General features: G+C 36.8%; 1 protein-coding gene across 7 annotated transcripts in view; it reads left to right on the top strand.

Annotated features, from left to right (window-relative positions):
- DMD (dystrophin) overlaps nt 1-18,581 on the top strand; it is a 2,687,035-nt gene that overhangs the window by 1,136,658 nt on the left and 1,531,796 nt on the right. For all 7 annotated transcript variants that reach the window (XM_070291485.1, XM_070291489.1, XM_070291490.1 and 4 more), the window contains exon 17: nt 9,012-9,187. In XM_070291485.1, coding sequence (XP_070147586.1) covers nt 9,012-9,187 — 176 coding nt within the window. The remainder of the gene's footprint in view (nt 1-9,011; nt 9,188-18,581) is intronic.

The raw sequence follows: 18,581 nt of genomic DNA, 5'->3' as shown, positions 1-18,581 counted from the left end.
TGTTTAATTCTCTATAAATTGACTTCCAACATATAATATAAATCTGTTCCACTTGCTCCCTGGGATTTGATGAGAATAAAATGAATCCATAGACATGAAAGCATTTTGAGGGAAAAAATAAAGATTCTCTTGATATGCAAGGCATACTGTTTAGTGAGTCTGGACGGCTTGTTATAGTTCACTGTGATTTTTTTAAAGATGTTTTTATGTAGACCATTTTGGAAGTCTGTACTGAATGTTACAATATTGCTTCTGCTGTCTATGTCCTACTTTTTTGTCCATGAGGCATGTGGGATCTTAGTTTTCTAACCAGGGAGCAAACCCTCCCCCCTGCATTGGAAGGTGAAGTCCTAACCACTGCACTACCATGAAAATCCCAAGTCTACTATGATTTTTTTAAACAGTTTCTTTTTAAACCATTTTACACTCCTATACCAGACCAGAAGCAAATAAACAACATTGTATAGCAATTTGCTTCCTCAGTCGCTAAACTTGAGCCTTTCTTAAGCTCATGTCTCAGTTTTCACTCTTCAGTTTTTCCCCAAAATGTACCATCATAGACCCATCCAAATCATTGCTAGGGGCTTGGGACTCTTAACAGGATAAGAAGGAAGCTACCCAGGGAAATAGGAATTAAAAGGAGATAGACTGAGACAAGAAATAATATCTCATAACTAAAAACAAAAATTGATTTTTCTTACTCATCAGATTGAATTTGATCAAAATGGCATAAGAATTCCAAGAACGTTGAGAGCATGGTTTTGACTTTAAAGAACAGAACTCACTTGTATGCATACATTCCAGCATGTTTGTCGGAGAAATATAGTCCCATTAATGACACAGTATGCTCAGTCTTTTAAAAATTCTTTTAAATGATTGTTGTAAAGAATGAGCATAGTTCTGGTAATAGTAAAATCCAGTAGGATATAGGCATTGTGACTGAGATGACAGGGCATCTGTTTATGCTCATATAAAGAGCATCGTGTGCCTGAAATTTTGACTGCTATTCAGGTCAAGGCTTTGAGGGATTTTGACCTTATGAAACAGTAGCATGGCAAGAGATCAAAACTTGAAAAGGGAAAAAAAAAAAGCAACTCTGAGGGCTTCTCTCTTGCATTTCAAAATCAGCTTTGTGTTGAATAACACCTGAACACAAGCTAAAGATGCTGAAGTTGATAAGAAGGTGGTCTAAGAAAATAGAAATACTTTTTGTTTCCAAAAGTTAAAAAGAATAATAACCCTTGCCATGTGGTTCCTTAAAATGAAAAAAGAGAACAAATGAAATATACCCTGGATTGACTTATTTAAATACTTAAATGGCCCTATGTGTCCTCTATATTTTTGTAAACGTGCTTGCTTGTTGACATTTACTCAGCTGCTTTTTTTTTTCTAAATATCGTGCCCCTGATGAACATATTTATATTTTGATTGTAACTAGGGGATAAGATAATTAGAAATTCATTATAATTAATATTTTAAACTTAAATATAATTTCAATGATTTGAAATATTATTTTCCCCCATTGAACTGAAATCATAGTATACTATGGAAAGAGGATATTATTCATTTGCTCTATAATTTATTATGGTAATTAATGTTAGACTTGGCAGCAGGTATTTAGATGTAAGAAGGTATCTATCTAGATAAGTCCCAAAGTCTGTAGTCTTGTGACTTTTAAATAGAGAAAATTATCTTCTTTGCCAGAAGTAGGCAACATTCTATGACTCATATAAGTTCATAGATGTTATTCCCATTTCATCAATATTTTGCTATATTTCTAATGAGCATTTTTGCGATGTTCTGAACTATAAGCACAAAAATCTAAAAATAAAATTAATATACTCAGAATTCTCCTCCTCTTGAACATGAGCATTCATATTATGCTTTGTAAGTCTGTTTCTGTCCTCACACATCCCCAAATAGAGAAAGTGGTTATTATGTATGAATATGTCTGTTCTACATTATTTATATCCTGTAGAGAGTTTTCAAACTCCTGCCAGACATGTGAGTAATGTAAAACATGGTTGAAGATAATAAGCTAGTATTTTTTATAATACCAGAAATGCAAATAGATGCAAAAGCATTAAGATGAAAATTTCTGTATTTGCCTTTCTTTTCTGAGTTCATGCTTATTTTTTAGAGATCCCTGGTTTTACTCTCTATAAAATATTTTACATGCACATTCTGACTATACCTGTTCTCAAAGCATTATTTTGTAGACCTCTTGATACATAAAATGTAGTTACGATTGGTTTGCCTCTCATCCTTTTGCCAATGATTTTAATTAAAAATACTCTAAGGCCTTTCAATTGACAACCCTTTTCAGTGGTTCCTGAAAGCTCTCCAAGTCTAATCAGTCTGCTGCCAGTTAAAAAACAATTTTAATGGCTTTATAAAACCTAGAATTAAAGTAAAATTTCCTCACTTCTTTTAGGTATTTTATCTTGCTTAATTCATGGTCTAACCATCTTGAATTTTAGAGCATCTTTTGGTTAATTGCTTAGGTTAAAGGTTTGATTAGAAAATTTCCAAGTTACAACTCAAATAACTTTGGAAAATAGCTGTATTCTTTTGCTCCCTTCAGCTAAAGTAGAGGTTTGACAATGGGCCTTGTGTATTTCAGTGCAATTGGTTTTATGTTGTAAATTCATTTATCCACTACAACATAAAATGTTGTAGGCACTGCAAATTTAAGAGACTAGAGTTGAATTAACTGTTGGAACTGCTCATTTCTTACTTATAAAATGAAAAAATTGGCCTATGAAGATCTCTGTAGTGCCCTTCCAGTTTTAAATGTTTATGATGCATTTCTCTTTGCTTGAAATTTTATATAAAACTCTGGAGTAATTAGCAAAGAGATTCCAAGTATCTCTACTATATAAATCTCAGGAGTCAGCTGGAAGATGATAATAAAAATAAAATTTTCTTCCTATTCAAAGAAGGCTGAATTCTGAAATAGTTACTCATCATGAATATGTAATTAAAATACCATGAAGATAAAATACTCAGCCTCTATATGATAAATCTGTTGTCTGCTGACAATAAATAACGCATCAAGAAATATATAAGGGTTTTTTTTTCTTTTTTCTGTATGCTTAATAATCTGCATCCCTAGTTAAAGAAGGTGTCCCATTGCTTTATGTCTGATGGTGTACAGAAGAAGGTCAAGTGGATCAGAAAAAGTAAATCTCATTGCTTCTTGAACTTTTGCAAAATGTAGTTAATTCACACAGTTGCTCAAGTTCTGTGTTTAATACATATCATGAAGCCAACAGATATCTCTTCTTTCTAGCAATTTGTATGAAAGAGAATTTGAAGTGAGGGACAAAATACATAAAATTAAATGGCACCCCACTCCAGAACTCTTGCCTAGAGAGTTCTATGGACGGAGGAGCCTGGTGGGCTGCAGTCCATGGGGTCACTAAGAGTCGGACTCGATTGAGCAACTTCACTTTCACTTTTCACTTTCATGCATTGGAGAAGGAAATGGCAACCCACTCCAGTGTTCTTGCCTGGAGAATCCCAGGGACAGGGGAGCCTGGTGGGCTGCTGTCTGTGGGGTCACACAGAGTTGGACACGACTGAAGTGACTTAGCAGCAGCAGAGTTTTACAGAATAAACCTTAATTATTAGATAATGTGTTCTTAAATGGGAGAATGACTTCTTTTATGATATCTCTTCAGTATTGACTCTTATCGTGCCCAAGATTCTAATGTCAGTATCTTCAAGAAGCTATCCTGCCTTAATATCAGTATCGAAGTAGGAAAGTAGCTGTTAACTACAATTTAGTTACCAAGCCACTCTCATGAACTTGAGCACTCCTTTGTGCTACACCTAGCCTTGGTAATTCCTCTGCACTTGTTCATGCGATAGAGCATTTTATAGTCTTTTGATTAATAACCCAGCTTCCTTTGTGAGCACCTGACCTTTTACCCCAGTAGAACTGGAATCCTTACATCACCAGGTAGGTATGCCTTGTGCTACCATGCCTGTAGAGATCATTTTAAGCCTGGCTACCAATTATCAGCTAAAGCTGTTGCTGTGATTATACAATATGTTTTACGCTGTAGAACTGCAGTCTCCCCATACCCATTAAAGGTCAGTCATCACTCTAAAGTTGGGTACGTATAAACAACACAACCAGAAACTTCAATCCATGCTTGTCAACCTGCTTGTACCATTTTTTAAAAATCAGATATTTTTTCATTTGATTGGTTTTGCACAGATTTTATTATTATTCTTATTGTTTATCAGGAACTAAAGGGCTTTAAGATTGTCATATGCCATTGTGTATACCTTCTGTCTTCTTCTAACTTTGTATATATATGTGTGTGTACACAAACAACATACCCAATTACACCTCTTAAAGTCACCATTCAGACATTTGAACAGGTGTGGCAGCAAGTGATCACAGCTACTAAGAGTTGGATTAAGGAACAATCGGACTAGGGTTTATAGTTCCGCTGTGCTGCTTACAAGTTGAATCTGTCTGAAATTTTTACTTCTAATCTATAAAATGGAAATAACCTTAGTACTTGTTCTTAGGGCCTTGTGAGGTATGACAGCTACCACTATTAAGCCTTTACTGCTTAAGTAAACACCTAGCTTAATGCCTGAAACATGCAGAGAGCTCTGTAACTTGTAGCTTTTATTACAAGTATTTTAATACTAATAAAAATGATAATAAATGAGGTAACTGATTTTTTGTACGTTAAATCTCTTTTAGTAAGTTTTTGAAAAATGTTTAAATAGTATCTCACAATGCCAGTAGAAGTCTCTAACCTCGAAGAACTTACACAGTCAAGACTATTTAAATAATTAAATGGACAATTAAAAGGTGCAATTAGGAATACAAGCCAAACTGAAAGAATGATAACAGCACAAAGTTAATTTAAAATGTAAGAACAGGTGGTAAGTACAACTAGTTCCCCATAAGAAGCTGGCCATAGTGATGGAAAATAAATATTTCCTTTCATCACATGCTCTTTTATATTATTGAAATATGCTTGAATGTACATATAGTTCCTTTTCACAATGTGCATTTTTAAACAAATGGAAGAGAAAATGTAAAGAAAGATTTTCATTGTTTGAAAATAGTATGGATTTTCCAGACCTACTCAAATTATACAACCTTATTGAAAAAAGATATACACCCTAGAATGATCAAGATACTGGGCATGTGCTCTTCTAATTTTTCTCACGATGGGAAAAATGTAAAATTTGGAAATTAACATATATCTCTTCATGAATAAGGGTTAGTATAGAAATATTCCCGAATTTTCTCTGAACTTTTCAGTGGTTATTACTAATGTGTATCCAGAGAGTACTTACTGGGTTCAGACATTACATAGTTGAATTCTTGTGACCAGGATGGGCTATGTGTTTGGCGAGGTTCAGTGCAGAATGAATATACAGGGGTTCTTTCCCAAAATTGTTAAGAATGTCAAGAGAGTGACGGCAGAGCATGAAACCAAGTGTGAAATCCTTTTGAGTGAGAGGACCTGGGTGACTGCATGAGTTGTACACCCGTGATGCAGGTCTTGTTTACAATATTCTTGTGAGAAATATATTCCTATTCATATTTTACATATGAATAAGAAAACAAATCAAAGCTCTGAAAGTATAATCAGCCTGCCTCAAATGTTACAGGATGTGAACTGTGAATCTGGTGTTTGAAAATTGTGGAGCCTGACTTAAGGACCTCCACTTTAATCATTGTAAAAGGAACTAGCTTCCAAACCTAAAGACAAATAATTCTAAACTAATTCTTTTCCATTTTTAGTAGCTAGTTAACTGATATTTCAAGGGGATAGTATTTAAAAACAAACGTATGTGGTTTTCATGAAGATTTGCTTGCAATTATTTTGCATACCTGTATTTTTCATATGGAACTCACCTTATTTCATAGTTATTGGTGTGGTTGTCACCTTCACTACTATACTGTGAGATATCTAAAAATAGAGATTCCATTGTATTCATTTCCTGGATGTCCTTTATATACTTATGTATCTGATATGATACTACTATAAACATTGTGATTCAGCTGCTGAATAACTTCTGCAATTTTAGATTGCTTTAATGGAATATTATGTCCAAAGCCAGAAAAATCTATGTTTTGGAGCACCAGTCAGATTAAATCTAGTTCTAGCAAGTGTCTGGTATTATAGAGCTTGTAAATAAGATTTATCAGAGTCATGGTTATCAAGCCTCAAACCTTTAAGATTGTCAGGTAGAAACAATATTTACCTTACTCTGTGGTTCAGGGTTCAAGATAGATTTTATTATTGTATTGCTATTCATTGACTTTTTAGGCTGCACCCAACCAGGGATCGAACCCGTGCCTCCTGTAGCAGAAGCACAGAGTGCTAACAACTGGACCTCAGGGGAATTCCCAAAGAAAATGAAGTCAAAATAATGCAGGCTTCCACTAGGTGTAAAAGGTCTTTGCCAATGGGAAAATTTGCTGCCATACTCAGGAAGGACTTGTCTGCTTCTGGAAGTAGTGAATCCTGTAATAAAGAGGTTATACTCAGTGACCTCCATAATCCCTTCCTGCCTATATTTTTAATGATTCTAACAGATAATTAAGTGTTCACAGTCAATAGCTAAAGCCATGGGGAAATTTAGTACTTAACATTGTTTGTTATTCTGGTGTAGGTTTTGAAAGTAATTATGAGTCTGTTATATATCATGAATTTTATCCTATATTTGTAGGGTCAGTGCACAGATGTTTTCTTATATCATCATCACTAAAGAAATAAATGATGCAGTACAGTGATAATTATAATATAGAACAATTACACAAGTCTGCTATTATTTGATGAAAAATTATTGTTTTTTTCTTTCTTATAAGCTTTGCTGTGTTCTTAAACGTCTTTTCATAATAGATGATGTTGCTGTTATTCTTTACCCTCCATGGGCACTTCAATGAATTTCATAATAAGTATCAATGAGAGGGTATTATAACATTTTAGAAACTAATTTCACAGCCAAATACTCAACACACATATTTCATAACATTGGATATAACTACAAAAAAAAAAAGTTTTGTATTTTTGGAATCTCTGCACTTTGGTGTCTGCACATATAAAGGTAGAAATTTGCCATCAGAACAATATTTTCTTCAAGCCATCATTGTATATCAAAACAATATGCCCATAGTTAAAAAATATTACTTTGAAAAAATTAAATCCTCTTTAAATCCAACTTAAAAACTCTGTGTTCAGGACTTCCTTGGTGGTCCAGAGGTTAGGACTCTGTGGTTTCACTGCAGGGGGCAGGGTTCAATCGCTAGTCCAGGAGCTGAGAGCCTGTGAGTCACATGGCTCGGCCAGAAAACGTCCCCAAACCATGCTCCCTCCTTCCCCCCCGCCCCAAATTTTGTATTCTTTTTGGTCAAAGGTAAAATTAATTTGATCACACAATTGTCATTTTGTGTTGAGTTCAGTTAGGCTTGAGGTTCTATTTCAAGCATTTAAAAAAAAACCATGCTACTCTCTGCTTTCATTTTGAGATAACTCGTCAGTGGACTATATAATTATCATTTGAAGCTCAGTGATTGATTCTAAATAATGTATCTATGGAGATTTTAGAGAAGATAAAATCTGTGCTTGACACATGTAGAAACATGATATCTCTTAATGCCTTTTTTTTTTAATCTATTTAGACTATCAAAATGGTAGTCCCTAAGGCCTTGGCGTTTGTAAAGATATGGCTTGCACAAAGGGTAGCACTTTTAAAGTGCATTTGTCAAAAGCATTTTTGCATAAGATATCATGAAAAAAAGATTTCATTACCACATGCCAATTCCTATGTGGAAGCTAAAATAAGATTATGAGGCTTTCCTGATTGCCTCCCATTGAGGGAATTGGTCATCATGTGTAAGGCAGGGAAGTTCCTCCAAACCTTGTCCTTATCTTTTGACAAATTCAGGAAAATCAGTCAAACTAATCTTGACCCCAACCAAATGCTTGTCAAGTGCCTGTGAGTGGAGCCATAGCAGTTCATAGCAGACCTGTTTTGGTCTCCTTGGATATAGATCTTCAGAAAATTTTTGATTACTAGAAGTGTAATGATTAATATCACAAGAAATAACTTTTTGCTCCTCATAACTGAGGACTGTAAGGCAGCATTGGTGGTTAAGGCAGGAGAGTGTCTCACTGTTTGTGATTTATCAGTCTGGTAATGACTGTGTAGTGCAGGGATGACCTCTCATGATGGCTCACAAAACATATTATTCCAAAGAGTTTTGACCTATATCTTTAAAAAAAGAAAACAACAACAACAACAACTTTTTAAGGTCTGAACACAAAGTATGATTCTAAACTGAGAACACTCGAATGCTAATTTTGGATACTCAAATGTTTTAACTCAATCACTAATTTAAATCAAGAGCAGTATGCTTTTTAGCATTTGAAGAACATTCAGCTTAAATGTATTTCTAGACTGATCACAACTTGATATTAACCATTTACTGTAATTTAAAGACAGATCACTTGCTTGATTAAAAAGTAATTTGTTACACAGTTCAAAGAATTTTGTGTCAAAATTTACAGACTATAAATAATCATATATATGAAAACCAAAGATGCATTCAATGAACTGTTTAATAAACATGTAGAGTGAGCCAGGAGTGAAGTTGGTCCCGGAATACTTTAGCAAAATTTATGTTAGCATCGTGAACACTTTAAACAGCATGTCTAATTAAATGTCAGAATGACACCCTAAATTTTCCTCCTTTGCCCCCTTTATTTCCCATAGCTGGACCAATAAATTGAAGAGGCACTAAGTTTACTCCTGGTTTTGAGATTACTTGCCTTTATGATTTCAGTCAACATAACTTGAGTCAGATAAAACAATTTGATTTGGGTTCAATATGGTGCTATTTTGATCTGAAGGTCAATTTACCAACAAGCAGGAACAGTTTCTCATTATTTTCTTTCCCCGCTCCGAGCAGTCTTTACTGAAGTCTTTCAAGCAATGTGTGACCTCTGTTTCAATACTTCTTGCAGATTTCACAGGCTGTCACCACCACTCAGCCATCACTAACACAGACAACTGTAATGGAAACGGTAACTATGGTGACCACGAGGGAGCAAATCCTGGTAAAGCATGCCCAAGAGGAACTCCCCCCACCACCTCCCCAAAAGAAGAGGCAGATTATTGTGGATTCGGAAATTAAGAAAAGGTGAGAAGCTCTTGCTCATGGCTTTATCCTCAAGCAAGGGTAATTGTTAAGAAGGACAACTCATTTACAGCTATTTTGATGGCAGTGTTTTTACTTAGTTTTAGCCTTACCAGAAGGCTCTGGTGTCTATAATGTCAGTTAAGTTAGTGTGGAAAATTATGAAGTAAGTTGTAAAATTTCTTCAAGCAATCCCTGGCCCACCAGAAACTGAATGCTTAATGGAAATGTGAGGTTTTTTTCTGGATTGAAAGAGGAAACTGCAAGTGATGAACTGCCATGGATACAGTTTATCCTGAAAGTTTCCTTTTTTCCTAATCAAGAGCCTGCTTATTCAGTGCTACTTTTGCATTAAATGCCTTTTCCAAGTAATGGAAAGGACATTTTCATGAGGAAAAACTACACCTATAATAGACGTGATCCATTCTGTTAGTTTACGAGAACATAATGTCTCAATCTGCGCGTCCTAAATCAGGAGTAATTACAGAACAGATTTCCTGTTCTTTGATATTTATAAAGTCTTATCTTGAAGGTGTTAGAATTCTTAACTGATCTTTTTGTGGATATTCTCAACTAGACATTGTAGATAAGTAAGGTATTATGTAAATTGGTAGATATATTAAAATGGGAATAAAATGTCATAAATGCAAAAGCTAGCATGAAAATCAGAAAAATGGTACAATTTCCTTTTCATGCCAATTATTATAATTCTAAGATTAAGAAAGAACATTAAAATCTGCCGTACATTTCTAAGCAGCATTATATTGGGGGATGCATGGAACACTTGACATTAGAATTTGTGTATACAAGGGTAGGGAAACATGAGAATAACATGTACGTAAAAATAGTGTCAGATGTTTTAGGCAAAGGAAGAAACACCTGGAAAAGTTTTAAGGTACATCATTTGGGACTTTCTTTTTTTTTTTTTTTTTTCATTTGGGACTTTCAATGTTGTGATTTAGTCGCTAAATCGTGTCCGACTCTTTTGCGACCTCATGGACTGTAGCCTGCCAGGCTGCTGTGTCCACGATATTTCTGAAGCAAGAATTCTGGAGTGGGTTGCCATTTTCCTTCTCCAGGGTCCCCAACCCAGGAATCAAACCCCTGTCTCCTGCATTGGCAGGCAGATTCATTACCACTGAGCCACCAGGTAAGCCCTGGAACTTTCAATACTTCCCTGTTAATCCGTGACTTATAACCTACTTTCATAATTCCACAGTACACAGAAGGGCTTTTCTCCCTGGCTGGAGCTGCTTGGCTGAGTGAATTCTCTTGTCCAGAGCTCAACATATTAAAACCTACAGGCTCAGTCCACCCCACTGCCGGTTTTTGTATGGCCCATGAGCTAAGAACTGTTTTTACATTTTTAAATGGTTGAAAATAACCAAAAGAATTCCATGACATGTGAAAATTTTCAGAAATTCAAAGGTCAGTGTCCACAAGTAAGGTTTTATCGAAGCAACGTTGGACTCATCCTCCTATGTATCATCCTTGGTTGTTTTCACATCACAAAGGCAGGGTTGGATAGTTGCCGCAGAGAGTATATGACCTACAAATCCCCAAATATTTACAATCTGCCCCTTTATAGGAAAATTTTACTCAGCCTTGTTCCTATCAGATGGTTCTCGGATCTTTGAATATTGGCATTCTGTGTGGGATGACAACTTCCAAGAATTCTGCTCATGATAGTGGTTGAAATTTTAACATTCATTGATGGAGAAAGAATATGACAGCAAAAATAAATCAGTAAAGCTCTTAATGAATTTGCCTTTTATTAATCTTAATAGCATGGCTATTAATTTGATGCCTTGTTCAATATATGTCTACAGACAATGCCTGGTAGGCACATGGATTTATGGATCCTTTGAACAACCTAACAGCTTTCCAACAAATATCTAAGCAGAGCAATATGGAAACCTAGTTAACTTACCCTCCTAATGTATTCATGACCCTCCTAATACGGATATTAACAGAGCAGGTTGATTCCTGTTTATCTCTATCTTCAAAACCGTCTTCTTGGTTCCTGTATTTGGTTAGGAAAAATGTGTTCTGAGCACATTTTTGTTTTCAAGAGAGTGTGACTAAGTGGTGAAATGTTTTGTCTCCTAAATTCTGTTTGTATCATATGCTCTCAGCCATTTTTTTTAAAGTTGTTTGAACGACATGTCCAATTAGGAACCTAAAGGATATATTATTTAAATAAAAACTGACACTTATTGAGGATTTTATTATGTACTCAGCACTAGATTAAATGCTTTATTTGCATAGCTCATTTATTCTTCCCACTGACCCTACCAAATAGCCATACCCACCAAATAGTTATGGTTATTACTCCTATTACACACAGCTTCAGAGTGCCTGTGTCAGGGTTTCAGCTGAAGGAACCTGACAACAGAACCTGGACTGTGCAGTTAAATGCTTCTTTGGTAGATGAATGACCAAGGTGATCTTAGGTCTCTGTTTGCCTGAATCATCACAAATTATAACTTTTGTTCCAGCATAATTATTTAAAGCACCAACTTTCACTCTCATATGTGTCCTGATTTGGACAGTAGAGTAACAGAGACACTCTGTGTAAGAGTCAAGATAGACCCTTTTAGACTGAACAAAGAGAGCAAATGAGCAGACATTTAGGCACAGTTAAATTGAGTAAGTGATAATTGTTTATAGGATGGGAATTGGTTGAAATATTGTAAGAGTTCCAGAGGTGTCGCGCAAACATGACTGAAAACATCATGGTGGCTAGCATTTCTTTCTTTTCCCAGGTGAGAACTACTAGTGTTTAACTGCAAAGAGTGTAGTGTTGACCACCTATTGAATGCTGATTTTTTAAAAAAAGATCTCTTTTTTCAGCTACTCTGACACACTACTGTTCTACCCGTACTATTCTTTACCTGACTTGTTTTCTTCCTTTTCTTCCTTTTACCTAATTCTTATGGTAGTATCTCATAAATTCAAATCTTTTTGCCCTTCTGACTTCTTTATCTGAATTACTCCCTCTCGATGATTCAAGTCTGACTCTCAATGAATGACTCCCAAATTTCATAGCTTCATATCTGATTCTTTCCCTCAGATTTTACTTTCTATCTTTAAATCTACGATCTGGATACTTCTACTACTGCTCTAGGCAGTGCTTCAGTTTTTATCAATTCCAAACATTTGTTGCCTCCAATTACCCACATCTAGTTACTCAGACTGGAGAAGGCGATGGCACCCCACTCCAGTACTCTTGCCTGGAAAATCCTATGGATGGAGGAGCCTGGTAGGCTGCAGTCCATGGGGTCGCAAAGAGTCGGACACGACTGAGAGACTTCACTTTCACTTTTTACCTTCATGCATTGGAGAAGGAAATGGCAACCCACTCCAGTGTTCTTGCCTGGAGAATCCCAGGGATGGGGGAGCCTGGTGGGCTGCCTTCTCTGGGGTCGCACAGAGTCGGACACGACTGAAGTGACTTAGCAGAAGCAGCAATTACTCAGACTTTGCACACGTGTTTTAGTTATTGTAACTCATTGCCTGCATACCTAAAGAAGTAGGAAATATTGGAAAAATCATGGACTTCGGAATCAGGATTACTCAGGTTTGAAATCTGCCTGTTTTAATTACTAGCTTATGATTCCAGCAAATTATCTAATATCTGTGCCTCAGATTCAATATCCTCACTTTATTAAACACTGGCTGTGAGGATTAAGTAAGAAGCATTTAATACAGTTGCCTGTAAGGTAGTAAGAATTCAACAAGTGCCATAGCTAGTGGTCTTGCTTGCTTATGTTAATGCTGTGGAGGTAGTGGCAGTGGTGGAAATGATGGTGGTAATTGAGGTAGTGATGATAGTGAAGATGATGGTTGGTAGAGAAGGTAGAGATGGTGGTCATGTACTATTGCAGAAATAAATTCTGTAATAAGCATCCTCTGAAGCTTACCAAATGTAACAGAGAAGTAACTTTTCATCTTCTTCTTCAAAACAGAATTTACTGTCTGACTTCTCCATTTCTGTTCTTTACTTTTTTCCTTAATTATTATTATTACACTATATTATTGGGCAAGTGTCATCATTTTAGCCATTTTCCAGTCATTCTGTCAATGCCATGCCTTAAGCCATATACCTCCTTGTGGCCAATTTGCCCCTCCCCTTTCTGATTAATCTGCCTTCAATTAACGTCCCTAAAGTATTGCTTTTATGCTGACCCTCTTGGCTTGAGATCCCTATGACTCCAGTTGTCTCCACAATAAAACACAAATCCCTTCCTATGGTATAAAATGTTTCTCCCACCAATTTTACATATGTGTGCTCAGTCATATCTGACTCTTTGTGATCCCGTGGACTGCAGCCCGCCAGCCTCATCTGTCCATGGGATTTCCCAGGCCAAAATACTGGAGTGAGTTGCTGTGCCCTCCTCCAGGATCGAACCCACGTCTCCTGCATTGTAGGTGGAGCCATCAGGGAAGACCAGTTTTAAGTGTAGCTTCCCCTGAATCTTTCCTCTTCATCCAGTATGTTATATTCATTTTTTGCTATATGCCTCAGTGTCGCCCACATATAGTTTTTTCATCACCAATCACACCAAAATAATCTTGTTATCTGATTTTTAAACATTTTACTTAGATTTCATACATAGTACCATATATGCAATAAAAATCACGAGTATTTGTTGAAAGAGTAATAGAGTTCCAATTAATTGTGATAACTAAAATCTTATTTTTCAGTAGCATTTAAATAATTCCTTCTACTTCTTCATGGATTTTTTTTTAACAACAAACAAATGAACATCCTGATAATCTTTAATATTATAATTTCACCCATTAGGACGTCATTATTTACTTGCAGTGATTTTGGAGCCCCCAAAAATAAAGTCTGACACTGTTTCCACTGTTTCCCCATCTATTTGCCATGAAGTGATGGGACCTGATGCCATGATCTTTGTTTTCTGAATGAGTTTAAGCCAACTTTTTCACTCTCCTCTTTCACTTTCATCAAGAGGCTTTTTAGTTCCTCTTCACTTTCTGCCATAAGGGTGGTGTCATCTACATATCTGAGGTTATTGAGATTTCTCCTGGTAATCTTGATTCCAGCTTGTGCTTCTTCCAGCCCGGCGTTTCTCATGATGTACTCTGCATATAAATGAAATAAGCAGGGTGACAATATACAGCCTTGACATACTCCTTTTCCTATTTGGAACCAGTGTGTTGTTCCATGTCCAGTTCTAACTGTTGCTTCCTGACCTGCATATAGGTTTCTCAAGAGGCAGGTCAGGTGCTCTGGTATTCCCATCTCTTTCAGAATTTTCCACAGTTGACTGTGGGTGATTGCAGCCATGAAATTAAAAGATGCTTACTCCTTGGAAGAAAAGTTATGACCAACCTAGATAGCATATTGAAAAGCAGAGACATTACTTTGCCAACAGAGGTCCATCTAGTCAAGGCTATGGTTTTTCCAGTGGTCATGCATGGATGTGAAAGTTGGACTGTGAAGAAGGCTGAGTGCCGAAGAATTGATGCTTTTGAACTGTGGTGTTGGAGAAGACTCTTGAGAGTCCCTTGGACTGCAAGGAGATCCAGCCAGTCCATTCTGAAGGAGATCAGCCCTGGGATTTCTTTGGAGGGAATGATGCTAAAGCTGAAACTCCAGTACTTTGGCCACCTCATGTAAAGAGTTGACTCATTGGAAAAGACTGATGCTGGGAGGGATTGGGGGCAGGAGGAGAAGGGGACGACAGAGGATGAGATGGCTGGATGGCATCACTGACTCGCTGGACATGAGTCTGAGTGAACTCCGGGAGTTGGTGATGGACAGGGAGGCCTGGCATGCTGCAATTCATGGGGTCGCAAAGAGTCAGACACGACTGAGCGACTGAACTGAACTGAACTGATTAAGGAATTTAAAATTCAGCTTTGTACTATACTGCTGCTGCTGCTGCTAAGTCACTTCAGTCGTGTCCGACTCTGTGGGACCCCATAGACGGCAGCCCACCAGGCTCCGCTCTCCCTGGGATTCTCCAGGCAAGAACACTGGAGTGGGTTGCCATTTCCTTCTCCAATGCATGAAAGTGAAAAGTGAAAGTGAAGTAGCTCAGTCGTGTCTGACTCTTAGCGACCCCATGGACTGCAGCCCACCAGGCTCCTCTGCCCATGGGATTTTCCAGGCGAGAGTACTGGAGTGGGGTGTCATCGCCTTCTCCATTGTACTACACTACCCTTTCTTAATTATATAGGGTGCATTTAGTTGAATCCTTAATAATGATACAGTTTTTACATTTGCTATATTTACTGCATAAATTTTCCTCCTTACACTGAGATATATAAAAGTGCTTAATGATCTTGGGTCACAAGGTAATTATTTCTAAAATGAATTATCCCTGTAGTTCAGTGATATTATTTTACATATAGGTAATTATCAGAGTGTGGAACCCACTCTAAGTTAGAACTAAATCTATTATACAGTTAATTGGGATTCATTGAGGAGATTCATCCCTAATCATGTAACAGTTATTTTAAGAAACTTTTCACAAAAGCTTTCATTTACATTTTTGTATCAGCAAGATGAAAACAATGGTATTTTGAATTGTTTTTTTAAATAAATGCAATCTCAATAAAGATAATGTTTAAGTTATAGTGTTAATAAAAGTGTCTCTGACCTCAAAGGAAGTGTAGAGAGATTTAGAAGTAACAATTCACTGAGTCTCTATCTTCTGCTATGTAAGCAGAGAGTCTTGTTTGCTCTCTCTTGCTATGTCCCATATGCTTACTAAATGGTGGAAGAAAGTGTCTAGATAACTATGTATTTGCGTAATTATTGTATTTTCTATTTTTCAGCTTGTGTTTTTTATTTTTTTATAAAAGTCTACTGCCTGAATAATGTGACTTTATGTCATATCCTTGGAAGGAAGTTAAATGTGTTAGATGAGATCTCCCTTTTTGCAATTTTTTTTGAGAATAATGCCTACGCAATTTTTAAAATATTTACTTTAACTTTAATTCCCAAACTATAATGTGAAAGTTGAAAACCAAAACATTTTAACTTATTCAGAGAATCTAATTAGATGATTAATGTGTCTAAGAGCTCATTTTTTATTTTCTATATGATAAGTTGTTCCTAAAATACTTGAAATGTTCATCTGATAATATTTTTTTTCCCCCAATGGCACTGCCCATAAAAACAAAACCTTGCTCCTTTTATCTAAGGAAACTACACTCTAGACTTGTTTCTGATTACAGGTTAATTGAGGTTCAGAAAGGTTAAATAACTTACTTTCAGTGGCAAACTAAAGACTAGCTACTGAGTCTCCTAATTTCTGTCCCAGTGTTACATTTGAAATGCCCTACTTCTTTTTATGTATTAGAGTCAAATGACCTTGGTCATAAACTCAAATTTCAGTTCAGAAACTACTTTTGGTGAATAATAGAAACCTTACAGACCATCTTCAGATATTCCAAAAAGATAACCGTCCATTTAAGGCTCTTAAAGCTAATTTGTCATATAAATCAAGAATATCAGTAAATGTGTATTGAAGAATATAAGAATGATAATTCTAGAGGCATGCTAAGTGGCCAGAGAACAGATCAAGCAGTGATACCAATACTGTGGTACATGACACAGCATGCTTGGGGGTTTGCTAGAAGTGCAGATTTGGGGGTTGTTCCCCAAGCGTGCTGAATCAGAAGCTCTGCTTGTGGGCCCAGGAATCTTTTACAAGCTCTCTAGCTCGTTCTCGATAAACCTTGAAGTTTGAGAACCCTTGCCCAAGAGCAGTGGTTCTCATACTTTAGCATGCATCAGTCATTGAGAAGCCTTGTCAAATAGCAGATTACTGGTCCCAGCAGAGTTTCTGACTCAGTAGGTCTGGGGCAGTGCCTGAGAATCGTAATATCTCACAAGTTCCCAGGTGATGCTTAGGCTGCTAGTTCATGGCCCACATTAAATCAGTGTACTAGAGTATCATCTTAGTTTCATCCTAATTCTTGCTTCTCTCTTCTCCAAAGTAGCCCCATCTTGTGACACCTCTAATGTTTCATGTTGAAATGATCTTTCTATATGCTTGTTTCACCCCCTCAGCTCAGGGCTTCCTGAGGCCAGGGTCCATATCTTACTCCCAAAGTGTTACGGGGCCTTCTAATTTGGGGATGCCCAATACATGTTTTGAATTGAAATGTACTATACTGAGAACTGATTTTCTAGTCATAGCAGTCGTATGAAAAAGTACTCTTCTAGAAGGCAAGGCAAAAAAGAACGCCAACCAAGAGGAAGGCAGAGCTAGCTTCCCAGAACCATAGCATGCAGTTTGTTCCCTGAGTGAAGAAAATGGTAGTCACATATATTCATCTAAAAGCAGCGGCATGGTTAAATGCAAAGAAAAGTTGATTCTAATCAGAACGTATGAACTACCACTATTTCCGTTCTCCTGAGTCTTTCTTTCCCCCTCTCATACTGTACATCAAGTGCTGAAACTGCACTCAACAAGCTTACCAGAGATCTCCTTAATTGACAGCTCCAAAGGTCGCTCTTCAGTTTATCCGTCTTGACCTCTGTGCTGTGCTTGACAGTGGTGATTAGATCCTTCTTGAAGTTTTCTGCTTTCTCAGTTTCTGAGATATTGTTCCCTCCTGTTTCTTTTCTCCTCCTAACACTTCGACTATGTCTTCCCATTCTCATCTTCCTCTCCCTTTCATGTTGATCTCCAAAAGACTTATATTTTGGCATTGTTTTCTTTTCATGGCACTCTGTTGTCCAGGGTAATGCCATTTATCATCTTGCTTTTATTAGCCATCTATACCTGATATTTTCCAAATTAATATCTCTACCATAACCTCCATTTTGATGCTCATACCTGTAGCATCCACATATTTTTTGGGCATTTGCACCTGGATCTCTTACAGAAATCACAATTGAGGTTCTGCAGTTTAGACTGCCCAATTTAGAAAGTATCATTCACATCATAGTTATCATAGTTTCTACAAACAGCCTTCTAGACTTGTGCAGTGCACAGCCTGTGTAGCCATTCACAGCAGTTCTGATCTTTCCACTTTCCTAAATCCCTTTAGGTATGCCTCTTGAATTCTCTTTAGTTTATCTCTTTCTGTACATCCAGGCTGCCTTTCCCCTAGTTTAGTCTCTGATACTTTTCTGCATGAAATTTTTAACTGATTTTTCTGTCTCACCCTTCTTATCCATACTCTTCACAGTATCCTGAGGGATATCTTAAAATGCAGTTTTAATTAGATCATTCCTCTGCCCGTGGTTCTTGAAATACATAGCATAGAAATTCCTTTCTGATCTTTGACTACCTGACTCTTCAGCTTCACTCCCTTCTCCTCTACCCATTTTTTTAATATGCCAGTGCTACTCAAAGTAGTCTGCTAACCATTTATTACCAGTATACAATGAGATAAGGAGCTGGAA

The sequence above is a fragment of the Ovis canadensis genome, chromosome X, assembly GCF_042477335.2.
Source record: "Ovis canadensis isolate MfBH-ARS-UI-01 breed Bighorn chromosome X, ARS-UI_OviCan_v2, whole genome shotgun sequence".
Classification (NCBI taxonomy): domain Eukaryota; kingdom Metazoa; phylum Chordata; class Mammalia; order Artiodactyla; family Bovidae; genus Ovis; species Ovis canadensis.
This window is presented reverse-complemented; position numbering and strand designations above follow the sequence as displayed.